We start from the raw sequence: 20,949 nt of genomic DNA, 5'->3' as shown, positions 1-20,949 counted from the left end.
GCAAGTGGCTGATTTAAAAAAAAATCCCCACATTTTTAAGTATATTTGCTTAATTCCTCAACTGATGTGAATATTAGGCTTTATGCATGGAAGCTAATAGCCTAATTACACTTTTAATCCAGTAGTCACCATTAAATTAAACCTTTACAGCATGCTAACCCAGTGACAGCGGGAGTCAGCTCAAAGTTGCTCGTTAGAGGCTCATTCAATTACTTAGTGGGAGCCAAGCAACCAAGATAAGCATACTACTACAGGGAAAAAGCCTGGGGAATCATCAGAATAAAGACTGTTAGAAAAGAACCAAATAGGAAGTGGATTGAAAATGCGTACAGTATAGAAGTACAAATACACATACATACATGAAGTGAACCTGGGGAAGGGAGGTGGGGAGAACAGACACGCTCCGCAAAGTCAACAGAATTGGGAAGAGGCTAAAGAGGAGCACTGGGTAATTTACTGTGCCACTGAAATGCAATGCAATTGTATGATTTCAGAAAGAGGAACAGTGGCAAATAGTTTCAAGACAGCAACTAGGACTGCACAGAGATCAATGGAAGAGTGCTTGCCTAGCATAAACACAGCCCGGGGGTCAGTATCCAGTGCCATAAAATGTTGAAATGAAACAAAAGGCAACCAGACAATGGTAATATGAGAGAAAGTTTTTGTCAGAAGAATTGATCATTCATTTTTATTTACTCATTCATTTAAGCTATGACCTTCCAAAAAAGGTCTCACCTGTATCTGAAAATCCATAGTAATGAAATTAATAAACAAGAATAGGTGAAGTAAAGGTAGGGAGGGTGAGGAATAAAAAAATAAAGACAGTGGGTTATTCGAGAAAACAGCAGGCATGCCACACAATCCTATTTAGGTTTCCAACCTCCAAAGTAAACAGGAAATTGTAATCTTTCACAAGATATCCAGGGGCAACAAGAAACAGACTCCAGCTGCTCCACCAAGGCATATGGGTTGAGACATCAGTGAAATTTATCTTATGTTTTTAATCAAGAGAACAGACTGCATGATAAAGGAGATAGCATACCCAATGCCAATTCTACAATAAATACGATATAAAATTCTGAGTGATGATGCTATAATTTCTTTGGTTGAGTCCAAATCATAACTTCATAAATATTTCAGGAAAGGCAATTATGCAAATGATCCAGATAGCCCCTCCCAGATGGTCTGGCTCATCCAAGAGCAAAATTTAGCCAGTCCAGAGAAATCATAGCCTTCCTGTCATTCTCAACGAACACCATTTTCACAACAAATGAATCATACATGAGGTAGCTTTTCATAATGTAGTCATTACAGACGAGAAGATAATCTGCCAAATAATTTCCATCTAGAAATTGCTGCCAATTCATTACGTTTTCAAAGCCAGGCCACTCCTGGTTAAATACCCTCTACTTACCTGATTTCCCGCTGCTTCTGGTTTTCTTCTCTGGAGAGAGTTACTTTGTTTTATAAAACGAGCAAGAATATTATTCTTAGGTATGGTTCCCCAGGTGCTTGTTAAGAGCAGATTTTGTTTATAGGGTAATTCTGAAAATGCTATAAACTTGGAGAGATTACAAGTGTGCTTTATTCTGTTAACTCACTCAGATAAATATCTGTATTCAAAATCCCAATACTCCAAGATCCGAGTAATTTTACTTTCTTTTGTTGGAGAGGAAAAAAGTACCGATGGCTTAAAGAAGCAGTCTCCATGTTTCTTTGTGGTGCTGGGAACTGAACTTTGGGCCTCACATACACTAGGCAAATGCTCCACCATTGCCCTATATTCCCTGCCCAAGAAGCTGTATTTTGTCATAGAAAATCATTCCTGGGCTAAGAAACCTTAAAGTAGTGTGGGGCCTACTCATGGACAAAATAAAAATTACAGCATGAAAATCCACAAAAGCTCAACAGCCTTGCATACGGACTGTCTGTCACATGTTTGTTACAGGAGTCAGTACACCGAGTCTCAAGTCCCTGCTGTATCTGCAGACAGGAGACTGGTAATGTTACTAGTAATAAACGTTTACCTGAGATCTGCAGCTTTTCCAGTCTTGTTCGTGCACATCACATCCCTGGTCTGATACCCAATCTGGATGTCCCAGTATCTGTTCTCCTGTCTGTTTTGTCTGTTTCTGTTCCTCTTCTTCTTGATGAGCTCACGGGCCTCTGGGTCCTTCACGGCTTTGCCTCGATCCCTCTCCCTCTCTTTGTTCTTGCCACGACGCCTGGCTTGCCTGGTTTGCCGTGGTTGGGGCACAGAGCATGCGCTCCATGGCCCGACCTGCAAGCTGTACATGCTCTCCTCCGCCTCGCAGGGGTTGGACTGGCACACCTGGAACTCGGTGAGGTTGGGACAGCCGGAGCCTCCAAACTGTGGCGGCGCGACCACGTGCCTGGTGCGGTGCTGCAGGCCGCTGCCGCAGGTCCTGGAGCACTCGGACCAGGCCGAGAACTCAGACACGATGCAGTCTTGCTGGCAAGGGATGAGGCAGGCCTGTTCCAGGAGGGGCTTGGGCTCAAAGTACTCGCAGATGATGTCCTCTGCGGGGATGTCCTTGTCCTTTTGGATGCAGGTTATCTCTCTCACTTGGATGCCTTCCTCTCCCTTCACACATTCTCGAGCTTTCTCCAGGCTTTTGGAAATCACGGGCTGACACTGATTCCAGGGTCCCAGCCTCCAGTCGTACAACTCTTTGTGCCAGTCACACACTTTGAAACAGTTTTGCTGGTTACTGGGTCTCCCAGCCTGCTTGCAGTTCGTATGCAGTGTTGTCCAGCCTTCCACGTGAGCACACCACACAGCCCGGGTCTGGATGCCGCCTGGTCCACAGTCATCTCCCATACACCGTCCCCAGGGACCTACAAATCAGCACGAGTTAGTTAGCAGGGCTACAGGAAGAGAGTGACAGGCTATTCCCATTTCAGAAAGACGTCTCTAGACTTAGTACATTAACTTTCCCCGACATCTTATAAAGTAGGTCTCTATACGAGACGACTGGAAAGTAATGATCGTCCCTGAGTACTTGTACAAGAGCGAACTGTGTCAAGGTGTCTATATAAGGTAACAGCTGGGGCAATTTCACTGCGGGTCCTTCTGGGATTACTAAAAGTTTGCTTTGATTCATTTCCTTTATTTCAGGTAGACAGAGATCGTTGCTCATAAAGGGCATCAGAAACTTATCACAGTGAAAACCCATCATTCCTGCCTCCCACTCTGAACTCTGTTTTAGGAACTGGTAAAGAAAATAGCCTCTCATGAAAGCCTTCTCCTGCAGGCTTTCTTTGCCTGGGCAAATAACTATTTTGCAGAAAATGCTCCCCCTCACCTGCCTTTTTATTGTTGCAGGCTGTGACTGCAGAGGTCTAATGGCTGTGTACGGTGTTGCTGATAGAATTTAAAGTGCAACTTTATGGGAACTAAAGCTAAGAAATCAAAAATCTTTTTTCAAAGGTACTTGCTGCCTTTTAATTAAAAAAACTAAATGTACTATAAAGATGAGTGAAGAAATTTAATTTCACCTAAAACAAACAAATACTTCCCAATTGTCCGACCCTTTGTTGAGCAATGGCTTGAGTTCCTTCAGTTCATTCATTTGTTAAATATGAATAATTCGGTATTTTATGGGACACTTGAGTTAATTGTTTCAGAATATTCCATGGCCTTATTACCCTGGAACACTTATTAAGGAGACACAGGGCTTACATTTCTTATACATTTATTTTTCTAAGTCAAGTCATACTATTTCAAAGGTGTTTACAAATTCTGATGTATTAAATTGAGAATACATTTCAGAGTTGTGAATAAACTCAAAGATCACAAAATTATATGGTTTTCAAAGTGTTGTTATGAAGATGAGGACTTATTTTATGACCCTTGATTGTCATCAACATGTCCTGAAGATGTAAGTTTCATGAGATGGCTATAAGGATTTCCTAAGATAGACAGACAGACAGACAGACAGACAGACACACACACACACACACACACAGAGAGAGAGAGAGAGAGAGAGAGAGAGAGAGAGAGAGAGAGAGAGAGAGAGAGAGAGAGAGAGCTGCTGCCCTCTTCCCGCTGTCCTGTTTCTATAAGAGGAAGTCTGGCTTCACATTTATTTTTATTCATGTGTACATTATGCATAAGGTTTTGTCTGCAAGATGCTGAAGAAGAAAAAAAAGTGAAAACTATTAAACTAGGCCAGAGGACTTATTCTGTGGCTCAGAAAAACAGGACAGGAAAGAGGGCTGATCTGCCAAATTCAATCTTGAATGAATAATAGAACTAATTGCAGTTCAGATCTAGTTCTTCTGACACCGGGGCTCAAGTGTTGAGAGCTTTAGGTTTAGGTACTTTCCTCTGTACAAAACAACCATCAATCTACACAAGAAGAAATACAAAGAATGCACTTATAGTACCTAATTTTATTTAACAAAAACGATGTTTAATGGTGTTGTTTTGCTTACAAGTGATATAATCAAGTTGTAAACAGAAGAGCAAGATTTATCTAACCTATTGTGCTAACTAGTCTTTTCATTTAAAATAAAACTAGATATTTGGTATATCCAAAATATTATTTCATGAAAATCATATATAAAATTGTAATAAGACTTAAATTTTGAGAAATATCGTCCTAGTCCTAGGATGTTAATGTTAATACTTTATAATTAAAAAGACAAAAGAATTTGTTGAAAGTGTCAGCATATAGTACCTAGGGATATTTTAACCCTATTTTTACTTTGTTTCTGTATATTTTTCCGCTATATTTTTGATATTTTCTTTCAGATTTGCAAAATATTCCATATGAGAATCATAAAACTTAAATGCACTTCAATAAGGAAACTGTGTAGCATATGTAATACTTTAGAATTAATTACACATAGCTTTAGTTTTAGTTTCTTCTACACATTATGTTTGAACAAAACTGTTATCCTATTCCCACCATAAACCTCACTAAAGGCACATTTGTATTAGACTCAAGGATAAACCATGTGCTGCTCAGTTGGTATGTTAAAGCATAGATACTAACTCAGAATCAACGCAAAAGCAACCCAAGAAAATTTCTTGATCTACTAATATTTTCCATCCTTAACATTATTTATGAGATTAGACCAATTCATCAATGTTTAGTATTTTATTCCTAGAATAAAACCAAATGAAGAATTTTATAGAAACTGCTCATAGTGCTGACCCTACTCTAAAGACTGGTTAGATGACTTCAGTTAGATAACTTTGCATGCCTTTTCATGAGGGGGCATGAATAAAAATCTATTCACCTCAAATAGGGCACCAATGACAGACCACAGAAATGGTGCCCCCAAGTCTCATTTGGTGAAGCAATGAGTTCATTGGGGCTATGGATAGGAGTACAGGTGGATGACTCACAGACATCTGCATCACTTCCAAGCCCACTAGAGTTCCCTGCCCGCTTTGTACTCTGCTCCTTAGGAAAGAGTTTCCTTTTGCTAGTAGTTGTTTATAGCTTACATAAGATTGGATGGGGGCTGTGATCCTTGAGTAAAATAACATCAGTAGGTTTCCTCCAAGGCCCATGACCTATATAGTCTTAGGTTCTTTAGCAGTTCAGGTATTTGTCCCCAGGGAATGAGCCTTTGATACAACTAGGAAGTGGTTGGTTATTTCAATAACATTAGAATACTATTATTCTGCTAGTATTTAGCAACAAAATGATTCCTAATGACATACTCCTCTATACCCACAGACCACTGCATCACTCAGCCCTCATCAGAGAAGTTTCTACTTGCATAGACAACTCATAACTAGACAATGTGAAGAAAGTGAGGGAGTCTGAGCACTCAGTCCTAAATGGGATGTCTTCATCAGAGCTCTCCCCCACCCTCAAGGTTCAGAGGTCTATGTGGAAGAGGAAGCAAAAAAAAATGTAATAGCTAGAAGAGATAGATGACTCCAATGCAACAGTGTCTTCCAGGCACAACAGGACAGATGCACATCTGAGCTCACAGAGCCTGTGGCTGCACACATAAAGCCTCTACAGGTCCAAGCCAGATGAGGAAGTAAATACAGGCTCCCACCCATAAGAAGCTCTCTGCAATTGACACACTAGAGGCAAAGGCAAAATGGGTTTTCTTCAATGGAGTCTCATTGGGAATATACATCACACTTCAGGTTAGATGCCGTACTCAGGAGTATCTGACCAACACAAAATGACCTAAATGGTATTTTACATTTTTTGTCTTATTTTGCTTTGTTTGGCCATTTTTGTCTTCTAGATTTTTGCTAGTTTGAGTTTTGTTTTTGTGTTTCTGTGGGGAGTCCTTGTGTGTGTGCATGCTTCTTAGTTGTTTTGTTTTTGTCTTTTTCTGTCTGTTGGAGTGGGGAGAACATAAAGTTGGGTATGTAGGTGGGGAGGATGCAGGAAGAATTGGGGGATGGGAAAACATGATCAAAATCTATTACATGAATTTTTTCAATTAAAGAAAAGCTTTAAAAAAGATGGGCAAGGGTTCTGTGAGTATTAGAACTTTCTGGGCTTTTAGATTATGTTTCATTACTTTCATGAGTTATATGCTTCTCCCTCTATCACCCTGGCATGAATGTTTCACCTCCTAAGATATCTATACAACAGCCAATTGACAACAGTTTCTTAATAACCGACTTTCAAAAATTTCTACTTGATGCTTTGATGCACAGAAACATGACATCAGTTATTGTAAATCTAGTTTACTAGAAAAGTAAGGTTTTACTTTGATATTTTTCTGTTAAACTTTTAAATTTTTGATTTTAAGAAGTTTCCCATTGCACATATTCATTGTATGTGGTCCTATGGCACATAAGGACACTCACATAAGTATATACTGTGTATTTATCTTTTTGGATACATTGACTATCATACATATATGTGGACCATCTTTCCCATATGTTTGATGATATTTATATGTATATAAATTTTGCACTGTGACTTATTTAGTGGAACAACTTGTTGCATTTCATAGTTTGTGTCTTTTAATTTCCTGGTTTACTCTTGTGTAAATGCCTTCAATTATTTTGTTCAGAATGAGAGGAGTTAGTCAGCAGATACTAATACTGAAGACATTACATGGTTGATGTCAATGGCAGCAGATAAAGAGATGGAGCTCAAGAGAACTTCTACATGATTTTGTACTAATAAGAATCTCTCAGAATACTTCAATCACTAGACCAAAGGACATGTTACAAATGCAAGTACAGTTCACTTCCAGTTCTAATAATACGAGCACAGATTCTTCCTGATTCCTCACAGACAACATGTTCAACTTCACATATACTCACTCCGAGAACTAAATGATGCGTATTCCACAAAAATGCAGCAGAGATCTATAAAGACACTAAAGAAAAGCATGCATGAGGGTAACTGCAAAATCAGAGGCAACAATACAATCATTATTGAAAGAACTCATGCACCTTGCAGGCTCCAACTGCTATCTTATCTTTTCATTGCACCTTGGGTATTGCATGTGTGTCCAATTAAGCACTCTCATGAAAGATCAGATTTTCATCCCAGTATACCCGATGAATGGCTGTCTACTTATGCCCTCCGAGCAGTCTTGAAATAATCGCACACTGGCTAGAATGAAGACCATATCTAAAATTGCTCTTGACAACCAAGCATGGTTAACCCAATTAGCTACTCTGTTTCTAAGAGCACACATGGTTCAAAATACAGCTTGAAACCTCAGTATGCAAATTCTATTAAGGGAAACAAAAAGTCTGCTGCCAAGCATGATCTGAGAAAGTGACATGTGGCGTCAAATATCTCTGTACAAATGTTAAGATTTAGCCCCACAGCTTACATTACTATGAGTGAGAAGAGGTGGTTGGTGTTTGTGCGCAATTTCTAACAAGATCAGGAAGAACTTCCCTTGGTTTGAAATCTGTTTCATTTATTCTTGTTCATGATAATTTAGAGGAAGTTGGAATCTAATTGGCAAAGGAATAATAAACAGCTTTCTCCTTTAGGGCTTGGATACTATCACTTTATGAATAGAAATGTATTCCTGTGTACAGATTTGTAAGACTGTGTTTATTCGCTATTGCACAAAATCTGTCTAGGATGTAGGTCAATAAATATGTGTAAAAACACTGAGCTTGACAGATTTTATGCAAATCTGGAGAGAAACATTGGATGTCTTATTCTACCAAAAATAAATTAAAACAACTGTTTGTATGCCCAAAACATTTATGTCATTAATACTTACAAAATAAATATTTTCAAATAGAATGCATGTACAATTAAATAACACTGAGACAACAGCATTAAGTGGTATTTCTTGGCTTAGTTTCTATGCAGCCAGTATTTAAAATACAACTATATATGAACTTTGAAAACATATGGCCAAAACAATAAAATATCTTTACTAAAAAGAATTTTCTAAAGCATCTAGTTTCTTCATGTAATTCAAAATTCTTTCTTTACTTCAGTTTACAAAAGATACACTTTTAAATTTAAAATTAATGATTTTCTTACCATGTTCAACACTCACTTCTCCTAAGACTCTTGATTTTATATGTCAAGGGCATGAGAACAATAAAAGCTTGAGTCTATAAAGGCCACATTATTGACAGGTGGCCAGTAACTGTTCCAAAGAGCCTTATAAAAAAATAAACACTATTAAAGGAACATGAGAAAATTATGCAAACTACTTTCCATCCTTGTTTGCTATAAACTCTTAAATGAGCCACGTTCTTGTTTGGTTAAATACATCTGCATCTTTCAAATGAGACAATATGTTTTCCCTCCTGAAACTGGTTCTAGAATAGCACGTCCTGCTTACTACAAGGTCAAGGAACATATACAGAGTTTTGTTATAGACTGATTCCCATGTCCTGTTTGCTATAAAATATTATTTTCAAAAATTCACAGATAACAAAATGTATTTATTTGTTTATACTAAAGTGTATAAAGATAGTAGAAATTGCTCTTAAATGGCAGAAAATGTCTTTCTCCATCTTAAAGTAACTTCATATTTTGTTGTCATCCTTCTGGACAATTAATTTTGCATCTAAATATCTATTTAGAATTAGGATAAGTTGTTTTGTAATCAGCCTTTGCACCTCATAGAATTATATAAAAATAATTTCATTTTAATACGTAGGCACAGATTTGACTTCTCTCAGTCCTTTAATCCCCATGGTTCTTCGATTTTCCATAGTTATACGTAAAGTATGCTTGTGTAATATTCTGTTCTGTCACTGTGTCATGTCTTAATTGATGTTCTCCCAATGGACACCTGTTTTCCAATGGTTTTAGTATTACAAAGGATACTAAAAGGAGGTGTGTGGTGGGGGGGGGGCAGATAAATTGGCCCAAAGCTTTGCACTTTACGGCTTTTGTACGTATTGAAAGTGCCCCGGAAATGTAGCAGTTAGCCCTTTTAATGGCAATTTACGAGGACATTCCCCTCTCCTCTCAATAACTGTTACTTCAATGTGGATTCCTGCTAGGGTAGTTCTATGTTTATTTTTGCCTACCGCCCACACTTGGTTTATTTTCATTTCAATCCTTTGTGTACTGTTATCTCCAGAGAAGCCTGAAAAACTTCTGAGAAGCTGTCAATATCTTCTTCTGAAGCCTAGAAATGCAATCTTGCTTGTCCTGTGCTCACTTATCAAGCCAAGAGATTTTACTATGAAAAACAGTTATTTATGCTTAAATTGTCTGTCTTGAAATATTTTCATAGCCTTAGAAGCACAGATCCTCTGCATATACGTTACGGCTGTTAGCTTGGTGTTTTTATGGGTTTCCTAACAGTGAGAGCAGGTGTGTCCTTAATTCTTTTGCTTGCTCTTGGGACTCTTGTTCTCTTATTGAGTTGCTTTATCTAGCCTCGACATGAGAGCTTTTGCCTTGTCTTATTGTATCTTATTTTGCCATGTTTAGTTGTTTCCTCTTGGAGGTCTGCTCTTTTCTGAAGAGAAGTGGAAGGGAGTGAATCCAGGGGAGAGAAGAAATGGAGGGGATTGGGAAGGGTGGAGGGAGGGGAAGCTGTGGTCAAGATGTCTTGGATGAGAGAATCTATTTTTAATAAACAAACAAAAAACCCACAAGATACTAGAGAACATATTAGTTGATCTTGTCAGTGTCTGTGCTCTGCCTCCCAGAATCCCTTCATACAGACTGATGAGCACACAAGTATAAAATAAAACCACAATATTTACCAACCTAAAAAAGTACATTTTCTTTTTAAATAAAAAAGGGAGAGCTTGTGGCTCCTTTGACTTGAATTTTAATTTAATTAAGTTTAATTTAGTATAACTCTCAAATGACAAATCAGTTTGGTGGATAAGGAGAGATTACTGTGGAAGTCAAATGTGCTTTCATCTTCAATAAGTAATTAAACTTTCATAAAATTATAAGAGTATCAAATTAAGTGTTCAAAATTGGAACACACTTTAAATCTGATGAGAAAGGGAATGAAAACCAGTAACTAGGAGAGCTGTTTAACAATTACTAAATACAATAACCTATTTTTGGGACCTATCATGTTTGATCCTTCTTGAGAAAATTACTCAGACTTCTGGGTCCCGGTTTCCATTTTTATAAAATATAATATAAAATGAATCATGTCATTCACTCCCACCATCTCCTGATAACTGAAATATCATTATTATATGGAAGCACGTTTTCTCACACAAAAAGATTCACAGTTTTGTGTGAAAACATTTAAAGTATCTCTTGTCTCCACTTCTCTTTTTTTATTATAGGAGTTGACCATTATAACTGGCCAAAGCAATGATATTTGTTAGGCTAGTCTCCATTAAAGCAAACAAGAGGGCCAAAGCATTGGGCAATTGGGAAGAATTAAAATTTATGTTGCCAAACTGATTTTTTCAAGAAAATATATAGGAGTCTGTCCCATCACTGCACCCAAATAAATGTTTATTGTAAGAGTTTTTGTATGGAAGGATGCATACAAATCCACCGAGGTTTAAGTGAACGTCTAACACATATAATATTTAGTAAGTTATTTTCTCTTCTCTGAATTATTCACCAAGTTGGCTGACATATTTTCTGATAGATTATGTGTTTGTAGTGCCATCATTTATTTGATGATCTATTTTGAAATATAGAGATTTGTGAAATCACATAACAACTTTCATATTTTCATATTTATTTGAACAAATATATCTTAGCCTTACTAGAAACTTATTAAACATGTAAAAGTTTTCAATTATTTTAGTATTTTTATACTTACAAAATTTTACAAGCACTATACATAGATAATAATGGTGATTTTTAATTTTTAGCCTTACATACTGAATTTCTAGATTACATTAATATATTTTATTGCTATATTTTACATATTATTGGTCATTATATAGTGGAATATATATATATATTTCATTCCTTTTCTCACTTGAACTTCACATCCAGTGCTAGATATGAGCAAAGATTATGTCATTCTGCATGGCAGGTTTAATCTTGATAGACTTGAGAAATATATAAACCTATAAGCTCCTCGACCATTTGTTTTGTTTAATTGGATGCAATTACATATCCTCAAGTGATATGAAATCTGCTCATCATCAACATGCTTTTTTAGGGAATGGGGTTAAGTTAGCAATATCAAATCTAATAAGTGCTGGAATCACTGGAAATAAGTTTTCTTAGCACTGATGTTAAAACATAGCATTAATGAGAATGTGGAATAAAAAATATAGACATATAAAATTGAGCATATTTAGTTGTAATTATCTCAGAGAGAGCTGCCTTGCCATATTTAGTGGCCTGACATTATGTTGAAAGGAGTAAAGTCAACAGGGCCTCAGAGAAAGCATTCCTGTTATAAGGTGTACATCATTCCAGGGATGGAGTACCTGTGAGTTAGGAATTCCCTCCATGGATGAGTTTGTCAGTTCAAGAGGATTTCAAATTGTGTGGAAACCTTGTGCAGTGGAAATTTTCTGTAATCTATGAGAGTGACCCTAGTGAGGACTCCTAGTAATGGAGGATACCCAGTCTGGACTAGACATCTTTTGTAGCCAGGCAGGCAAGTCTTCCAGTGATGTGACTGGTTTTCATTTGGTTGATTTGTTGGCCAAGGGGCTTCCATGAAGATCTCTAAATAACCCAGGTTGACACTGGACCAGAAGGTCTCTCTCTGAAAACTGAGAGTGGGGCCCCATTGCCAAGGACCACACAACTCATTGAGTATAGAGATTTCAAGCTGATGCCTGCATGGAGCCCTCACCTCTACATTCTAGTCCCCAACCAACCATAAAACCCTCAACCTTCATTCTGTCATACCTGCAAGATGTGCTGGGGCAATGGAGGGTCAGAACCTTGGGAAGCGGCCAAACAAATATTTGATTTAGCTTGAGGTCCATGCCATGAGAGGGACCCCATGCCATACACTGTCTGGATGGATAGAAATTCAGGACTGAGTAGTACAGAGACCTAGGGTAGAACCAAGCACTACTGGCAAAAAAATCAATTAGATGTTTCCTAATGTAATTCTGCTATATTTATAGATTGGTGCCTTGTCCAATTGTCATCAAAGAAGCTTCCTTCAGCATCAGATGGTAGTGGTTGCAAAGACCCATAGCCAAGCACTATGTAAAGAGAAAGTCTAAATTGGAAGTCTCCATCAGGTCCCTCCCCTCAGAGTTGGGAGACCCCACAGAATACAGAAGGGAAATACTATAGGAGTCAGAAGGGATGGGGGACACCAGGAGAACATAGTTCACTGAATCAACTCAGCAGGGCTCACATGAACTCACAGAAACTCAAGAAGTAAGCATATGGCCTACATGGGTCTACACCAAGCCCTCTGCATATATGTTATGGCTGTTAGCTTGGTGCTTTTTGGGACTCCTAACAGTGGGAGCAGGTGTAATTCTGAGTCTTTTGCCTTCTCTTGAGACTCTTTTCCTCCTTTTGGGTCTCCTTGTCCAGCCTAGATATGAGGGCTTTTGTATCTTCTTTTGTCCTGTTTGGTTGTTGTCTCTTGGAGACCTGCTCTTTTCTGAAGAGGAATGGAGGGGAAGTGGATCTAGGGGAAAGGGGATTTGGGGAGTGGGTCTGAGAACAGTGGAGTGAGGGGAAACTGTGCTCAGATGTATTGTGTGAGAGAAAAATCTATTTTAAATAAAAATTTAAAAGAATTATGAACATTCATAGCACAAATTCCTGATAAAATAATGATTATCAATAAAATTTAAAAAGCATGTGCTCTCTTATGTCTATAGAAAGTAGAACTTGAAAAAAAGTAATCATTTTACTGATGGAGCCAACTCCACAGCTTGACCCTTGATTTCTAATCCATATGCATATGCTCTAATAGTAAAGCATCATATTTTATTTTCTCAGTACATTCTGAATAAATTTCTCCAATCATACAATTTTTTTCTGAACCTAACTCTTTAACATGCTACATTACTATTATAATTAAGATATCTGCTTTTAGGTAATAAGATGTGTAGAAATACGAGTGATTTTCCACTGACAATTCATTGTCATATCTTTTTACTCTCACATATATTCTTTTGAAAGAAGTAATGCTATACACACATGGGGTACAAGGCTAAGTAAGTATCCGGGTGTCCTCCAAGTTCTCTAGTCACATATTGGTAAAGGCATCGTAGTCACAAGAAGCAAAACAATATGCACAATAGAAGTCAACTTGGATGACAACACATTGCTGTCCCATTGTTGTAGGAAACCACGGCTAATATATACAGATGTAATGAGAAGAATGTTATCACACTGTGTCCATACATATTAACTATCATTGACAGATTATAGTATCTATAGGGAATATGTTGCCATAAGCAAACATATAAGGAGTAAAAGTGTCATGTTGGAATTGGGTAGTGAGAAGAATGTACAATGAAAGGAACTTCGAGGTGACAGTGGAAGGGACCTGATGGTCCTAAAAGTGCCTTCTGGTAAGGACTCAAAAAGGAAATGTTACTCAGAGCTTGATAATAGTTACTCTTAAAAGGGTAAATTTTATGTGAACCCACATATATGTATGATCTATAACCCATAGAGAATAATGTAAAATGAAGGATACTGGGATTTAATGAGAGGCCAGTTTAGGGAATTATTGGCTGATGATTACATAACTCATAGCTGGGATGACGAAACCATTCTGAATACGGGAAGTGGTAAAGGTAATGTAACAACATGATTCATAGAACATAAGAATTATTCAAACAAACATGATTAAACGGTAAATATGGTGTTGTATACATTTTATATATACTTTGACTATATATGCATGTGACTGACTGCAATAAACACTAGGCCACACTTTATATTCATATTTATAATCCTTTGAAATCTAGAAAACCTTTCTTGACATAGCAACACATGTGCACGTTTCTAGAGAATTACTGCCACGTTTGAAGCCTTAGGGAATTCTAACATTTTTTAAGCCAAAAAGCAACTTATTTGAGACCTTTGAGCAAAAAGAGAGGTCTAATTATAGATTTAATAAACTTTCCTTTGTCTTATTAAACACAGGAAGAGAGAATGAATAACTCCAATTGTATTAAGTAAGTAGTCATTAGAAATAATATATCCTAACTTCATCTTCTGATGATGTTCCACTCTCAATTGCACATCTGAAGAACTGTAATACAGTTTTAACAAGTAATTTCAAAGTGTAGCCATGACTTCCACAGACAAGAACATAAAAATTAAGTGGAGGTGAATGCCCTTGGACTTTTATGATGTTTTCATTACATACTTAGAAACATATTTATTACTCACTTATTCAGGATATTTTAACCCACACTTGAATTAGCAAACGTCTGCACAGCTGTTACATTTCATATTTTATAAAATGCACTCACTGGTATATATCAAATTTTGTTATGTATTTTCATATAAAAAATCACTTCTATAGAGCATGACCAATTTTATACTAAAGTTATATACTAATTAATAAAGATGAAGAGTAAAAAGGATATAAATGAATGACAATTTTTCAGTTCTGGACATTGGAGCACGCTTGCCTTTATTAGAAAGAACTGCTAAGAAGAAAAAGTACAGATGCTTCACGAAGAATGACTCTTCAGACTTAAAAGAAAATGGAGAGATATGACTTCATGAGACAGTAAACTTTTGTGATTATCTTAATCAATAGCCTTATACATTGCTGTGTATTTTTATAATATCCACATAATTTCTACCCCCAAATGTTATGTTTTAAGGATTGAAAAGCAAATGATTAAAGTATCCAACACATTAAATTTTCAGCCTGTTATCTGGTAAATAAATGAGAATTGTAGATGCAAATTTTATATTATCTGTATGTGCAATTAAATTGACTGAGCCAAATTAATCTTTCTAAATACCATGTGACAAAGAATTTGAGTGTAGAATTTCAAGTAATAATTTGTGTCATTAGTGACTTAAAAATATCTGTTAGAACTTAGATTGATATTCCTATGCTGGAGTAAAGTCAAGCAAATTTTATAAGATTAAGCACTAGTTTGATTTACAAGATGGAAGGAAAACTATTAAGTAGATGTTACATTAAATATCTGAATGCAAATACTTTAATTTGTCAAAGAAAAGGGTTCAGGCATATTATAACTTTCAGTAGAATATTCTCAACTCACTTATTATCAAAATCGATGAACATTTTAATATTGCTTTATGGAGACATGGTTTTGAGTGTTATACATGTATTTTGTTATTTGAGTCCACAATTAGTTCATCTTTACTTTAATGAAGATCTTGCCAGCTATTTTATATTTATTTCATCTTTACCCTATAGTTTTTCATCATTTTCGTAACTATGGCATGAAACATTGATCAGTTACAACTTTATTTAGGACCAAAGGGGTATTGTTCTTCATTTTATAGAATATAGATTATTTTCTCACGTAATATATCCTGATTATAATTTCTTCTCTCTCTACTCCTCACAGTACATATCCACCTCCCCTCCCATCCAAATCCATTCCCTTTCTAACTCTCATTAGAAAAGAACAGGCTTCTAAGGGATAATAATAAAATACAATAAAATAAAATATAGTAAGATAAAACAAAAAACATCGAATTTGGACAAGACAAACCAGCAGAAGGAGAAGAGCCCGAGAGAAGGCACAAGAATCAGAGACTCACTCATTTGCACATTCAGGAATCTAATAAAAACACTAAACTGGAAGCCATGATTATACACAGAGGACCCAATGCAGGTTAAGTGCAGGCCCTGTGCTTGCTGCTTCAGTCTCTGAGTTCATATGACCTTTGCTCTCAAAGAGATATTTTTGAGCCCTAATTGTTTGACTACATGTTTTTCTACCAGGCAATTTCTCATAACCACTTCCTCTAAGAAGTATTCTTCTAAGGACTCCAAGGGCAGTGAGAAACACTGAGACTCTCTCAGGTAGTTCATGTGAGTTTCTCAGGAGATCAGCCCTGAGCAAGGTCTATTCTCACAAAAAGAAAAGCACTCTCTCAACCAGGATGACATCAGGGTTGACTGAAGTTCAGTTGAACTTAATAATTTGTCAAAAAAAAAAGGTAGTTTAAAATCAATTCCTCAAATTTTAATAGATTTACCTTACTGTTTACTTCTCAAAACAAATTTGTATAACATAACACGACATAGGTTTTCTTTTCTCGATTACACTGCAGGAATAGTCTATTGGTTATCATTATGGCAAAATAGTAACTATTTTGTAATATTAAAAATAGGTTGTATCCCGTGTCCTTACCCCAAAATACTGTGGTTAACACTGAGGAAATGTAGAAACACTGTAAAAGACATCCTCAATAAGAACTCAATGTTAAGACTTACTTCCAAAACAAAGCAAAGTTTGTGAAAATTAATAACCTGAATTCTAGGATCTAGAACTATAGAAAGAATAGCTAGGCCTTTGATAATAAAATATACTCTGTAAGTATTCCTTAAGAATTCCTTAAGAATTAGAAAAACATCAATGTTTTTCATGCAATGATTTGTGTTACAAAATAAGTTATGTGTAAAATATTTTGGATAAGGTTATGTAACACACAGTCATAACTGGACTTGATGAATTTTGAGTATGCTAATTCAGATGAAATGATGGACCAATACTATTGGATAATCAGTTTACTCTTCAAAGAAATGTCACCCCAAACTAGTGTTGAAGTCTCATGTAATTCAGTAAATTGTCCCTTCATAGCCATGAAAATTGCATTTCATCTTTAGCCAGTACAATTTCTTTTTGCCTGAAATCATAAAATCTTTTTTTTTGGGGGGGCGGAGCTGAGGACTTACCCCAGGGCCTTGTGCTTGCTAGGCAAATGCTCTACCACTGAGCTAAATCCCCAACCCAAATCATAAAGTCTTACTGAAAATTAGGTGGTCAGAAATCAATTTCCATTTTCTGATTGTTGCTTTGATACATATTTGTTATGGATTTAGATATAAATTTCTTCTTGAATATTACATTTTCACAGGGGATAAAAAAAAACTGAAATTGAAGAAGAGATGGCCATAATGGTCATAATGTTATCACTATTGAATAATTTAAGTAGATTTTAACTTGGAAAAATGAAGGTTATTATTATTATTTTTTTTTACAATACCATTCAGTTGTACACATCAGTCACGGGTTCCCCTATTCTCCCCCCTCCTCCCTCCCCTTACCCCCAACCCACCCCCCATTCCCACCTCCTCCAGGGAAAATCCTCCCCTGAGGACTGAGATCAACTTGGTAGACTCAGTCCAGGCAGTTCCATTCCCTTCCTCCCAGACTGAGCCAAGTGTCCCTGCATAAGCTCCAGGTTTCAAACAGCCAATTCATGCAATGAGCACAGGACTTGGTCCCACTGCCTAGTTGCCTCCCAAACAGATCAAGCCAATCAACTATCTCACCTGTTCAGAGGGCCTGATCCAGCTGGGGGCCCCTCAGCCTTTGGTTCATAGTTCATGTGTTTCCATTTGTTTGGCTATTTTTTTTCAATAATTGAGTAAAACTGAAATTTATTATAAGCCACAGTCATCCTAGGGACCTCCATGCTATATATATAACCTCCATGGTTCTATGGGTTGTGGTCTGATTGTTCTTTATTTTATATCTGGAATCCACTTATGAGTGAAAGGTTATTTTTAATCATCTTTTAAAAAGTATAACAAGGATTGCAACTCACCATGGTGGCACAGTTCTATAATCTGGGTATTTGGTGGTGGGGGTGGGGTAGGTACAGGAGAATCTCAGTTTCCACACCAACTTAGCTACATAGGGAGACCTTCATCTCATCTTAAACAAAACAAAACACACACGTGCCACAAAGTGTAAAGAATTAACTCTTAGTTTTCAATTCACAAAAAATTCTGGAATAAACGTTGTGCCACGTAATTAATAAAAATACTACGTGCTAAATTTTACATAATGTCCTGCAGTTGTTGTTTTAGACTGGGATAACAAGTCATGGACTGTTGGAATATAATCTTAATGTTCTTTAAGTTATAGCTTCACCATACAGTTCAAGTTAATATTTAGTCCTTATAAACAGGAGAATGAGCTTTGTGGATAGGGTGGAAAATAACCCCCAAAACAAGACCTTTGATCCATGTAGAAAACTTGCAGGTTTGTGGAAACAATGGGGTTTTAGTTGAAATGTACAAATGTTAATCATGGACAGAGGCTGGGTTGTTAGAACAGTGAGTGGAGAGTACTAGGAATCTGGAATATGAACAAAATTATAAAAGAAAATAAGCTGTTGAACTGACAAATGGGATAGAGAAAAGGAAACATGGATCAGCCAACTGTCAAAAATCTGGAAGTGGGACAGGTAAATTGCAGATTAGTGTTCAACATCTCATGATGCTTTATCACAGGAACATGACTGAACTTAATATCCAACCACAGTGTGCTCACCTAGTCTTAGGGTGCGATGTACTTTCAGGAAGATCTATAACATGATCTGCCCTAAATTCTTTAATGCACATTTCCGTTGTATCCTCCACTGTTGATCATTACATTTATTTCTGTAGTAAGATTCTTAAGCTAGTCAGAGACAGGCACATTATCATATTCCTCATGCCATTCCCATTGAAATATAAGAGTGTCCATAAAAAGTATGCCAAATGCATTTAATATGTAGTTGGTATCATTCACTAATATATTTTGGGTGAGCTGTAAGAGATAGTACAAGATTCTGAATTAAATGTAGTATTTTGACATTCCTTTTATTAGTAAGGAGCCAGAAAACAGAGGACCAGGCTGTGGAGACCAAGGTCATATAGCAGTCTGAAAGTGACGGTAATGAAAATCGAGTACTAGATAATGTAGTCACACTGCCAGCATCAACAAGAGGCAGTCAATGAGTCCAATATGAAATATGCATTAATTGTAGGGTTAATTAGTGAGAAAAATGAATTCAGAGGTTAAGGAAACTTGTACCTAAAATTAATCAAAGATTCAAGGAGCTACTCAAAGACATTATTATGTAATTAAAATGTAAGTTGTGACTACCTCCTTTTAGAAAGGGCCACCTACTAATACTGAGAATAATAATAGCAAAGATTAACATTATTTTCTAGTGGTTTATTTCCTTTTCTCGGGAACTGTCACCAAAAAGATTTGTGTCTATCACCTATATTTTATTTTAGACCTGTTTGTCACTTGCTAACATGCTTGTGACCAGATGACTACAAGGAGTGATGGAATTCAGATTATTTTTCCCTTTTCACTCTGACGGTGCTAATGGTCTACTCATTATTTCAGTGGCCTTTTCTTCAGTGTCACAAGTCCTGTCTGAGGGTGTTTTACATTTTCATAATTTATCCCCTTCTGAAAACATCTTGGCTTTTCCATGTGACAAACACCACCCCTAAGGTGTGAAATTCATCGCCCTCAAAGGAAATCTTAATCACTTAGAGGGCTCTAGTCATTTTCCCAAAGGTTGAAGCTTTTTTATCCTCTAACAAGCAAAGTTTCAGAATTTTGTGCCATAAAACACCCTGATCTTACTTAGGTTTGTTGCAGATACATGGCATGAAGAATTTCAAACCGTTGACATAAAAGAGTTCATTTTCCCTACCCTATCCATAGATAATTTAAATATAGGATAATTTTTACTTTAAATGAAAAGAAAATGAGTGAGTGAAAGATTTGTTGGTTGTATTTTAAGAATACAAACAGAACTCAAAACATTACCTGTGCCTAAAAAGGACTAGGAAATACAGGGTTGGGTAGGATTAGAAAATTTTACACAGGTAGGTGGGTTAGATAAATGGGCTGGAACTGAAAGGTTTGGAGACATTTCTTTTCTTTCTTTCTTTCTTTTTCTTTCTTTTTTTTTTTTTTTGGTTTTTCGAGACAGGGTTTCTCTGTGTAGCTTTGCGCCTTTCCTGGAACTCACTTGGTAGCCCAGGCTGGCCTCAAACTCACAGAGATCCACCTGGCTCTGCCTCCCGAGTGCTGGGATTAAAGGCGTGTGCCACCACCACCCGGCTGACATTTCTTAAAATGACAAAATGCTTGTTACCTTTGATCACTCTGAAATATTAAAAGCACATCTCTCATCACTTTTTTGCTTTTTCAGTTACTACCTATTTTTTGTTGGTTGTATATTCATTTGAAAATGAGTGACTTGACTCTGAGTGGCCACCCCTTTGGCTCTACTAGGAAATCTTAATGTTAAAAGATGCCCGTGACACTTGAATCATATGTAGAATTGTACGACTCTAGGCTGCTCATGAACTTTTATCCATCTCTAGTCTGCTGTACCCTGAGAAGTCGAAGGAATCTTGTCAGCATGCAAAGTCATTCATGTCTCCTTGCACATTAATATTTGAGAGGCACTGGTAATTTACATAAACCACTCTGCTAACAGAGATATTTTTTTATCAGAATGGATGAAATCCATAGATATAAAGGGTTAATATAGAAAGGGTTAGTATAAAATTTGCGAATTTATTTCTGCTTTCAACAAGCCGAGGGTGTCTATTGACTACTGATCAGGTGCTGTGGAAACACCATATAGTCCC

The 20,949-nt window shown here is 36.8% G+C and overlaps 1 protein-coding gene across 1 annotated transcript in view; it reads right to left on the bottom strand.

Moving 5' to 3' along the window:
* The window catches only part of Thsd7a (thrombospondin type 1 domain containing 7A), a 398,255-nt gene that overhangs the window by 221,744 nt on the left and 155,562 nt on the right, over positions 1 to 20,949 (bottom strand). The window contains exon 2 of the mRNA XM_076566198.1: positions 2,028 to 2,859. Within this exon, the coding sequence (XP_076422313.1) occupies positions 2,028 to 2,859 (832 nt within the window). The remainder of the gene's footprint in view (positions 1 to 2,027; positions 2,860 to 20,949) is intronic.

The sequence above is a fragment of the Peromyscus maniculatus genome, chromosome 3 (genome assembly GCF_049852395.1).
Source record: "Peromyscus maniculatus bairdii isolate BWxNUB_F1_BW_parent chromosome 3, HU_Pman_BW_mat_3.1, whole genome shotgun sequence".
In the NCBI taxonomy this organism is placed as follows: Eukaryota; Metazoa; Chordata; class Mammalia; order Rodentia; family Cricetidae; genus Peromyscus; species Peromyscus maniculatus.
The sequence above is the reverse complement of the archived record's forward strand: the minus strand, read 5'-3'. Positions and strand labels throughout refer to the sequence as shown.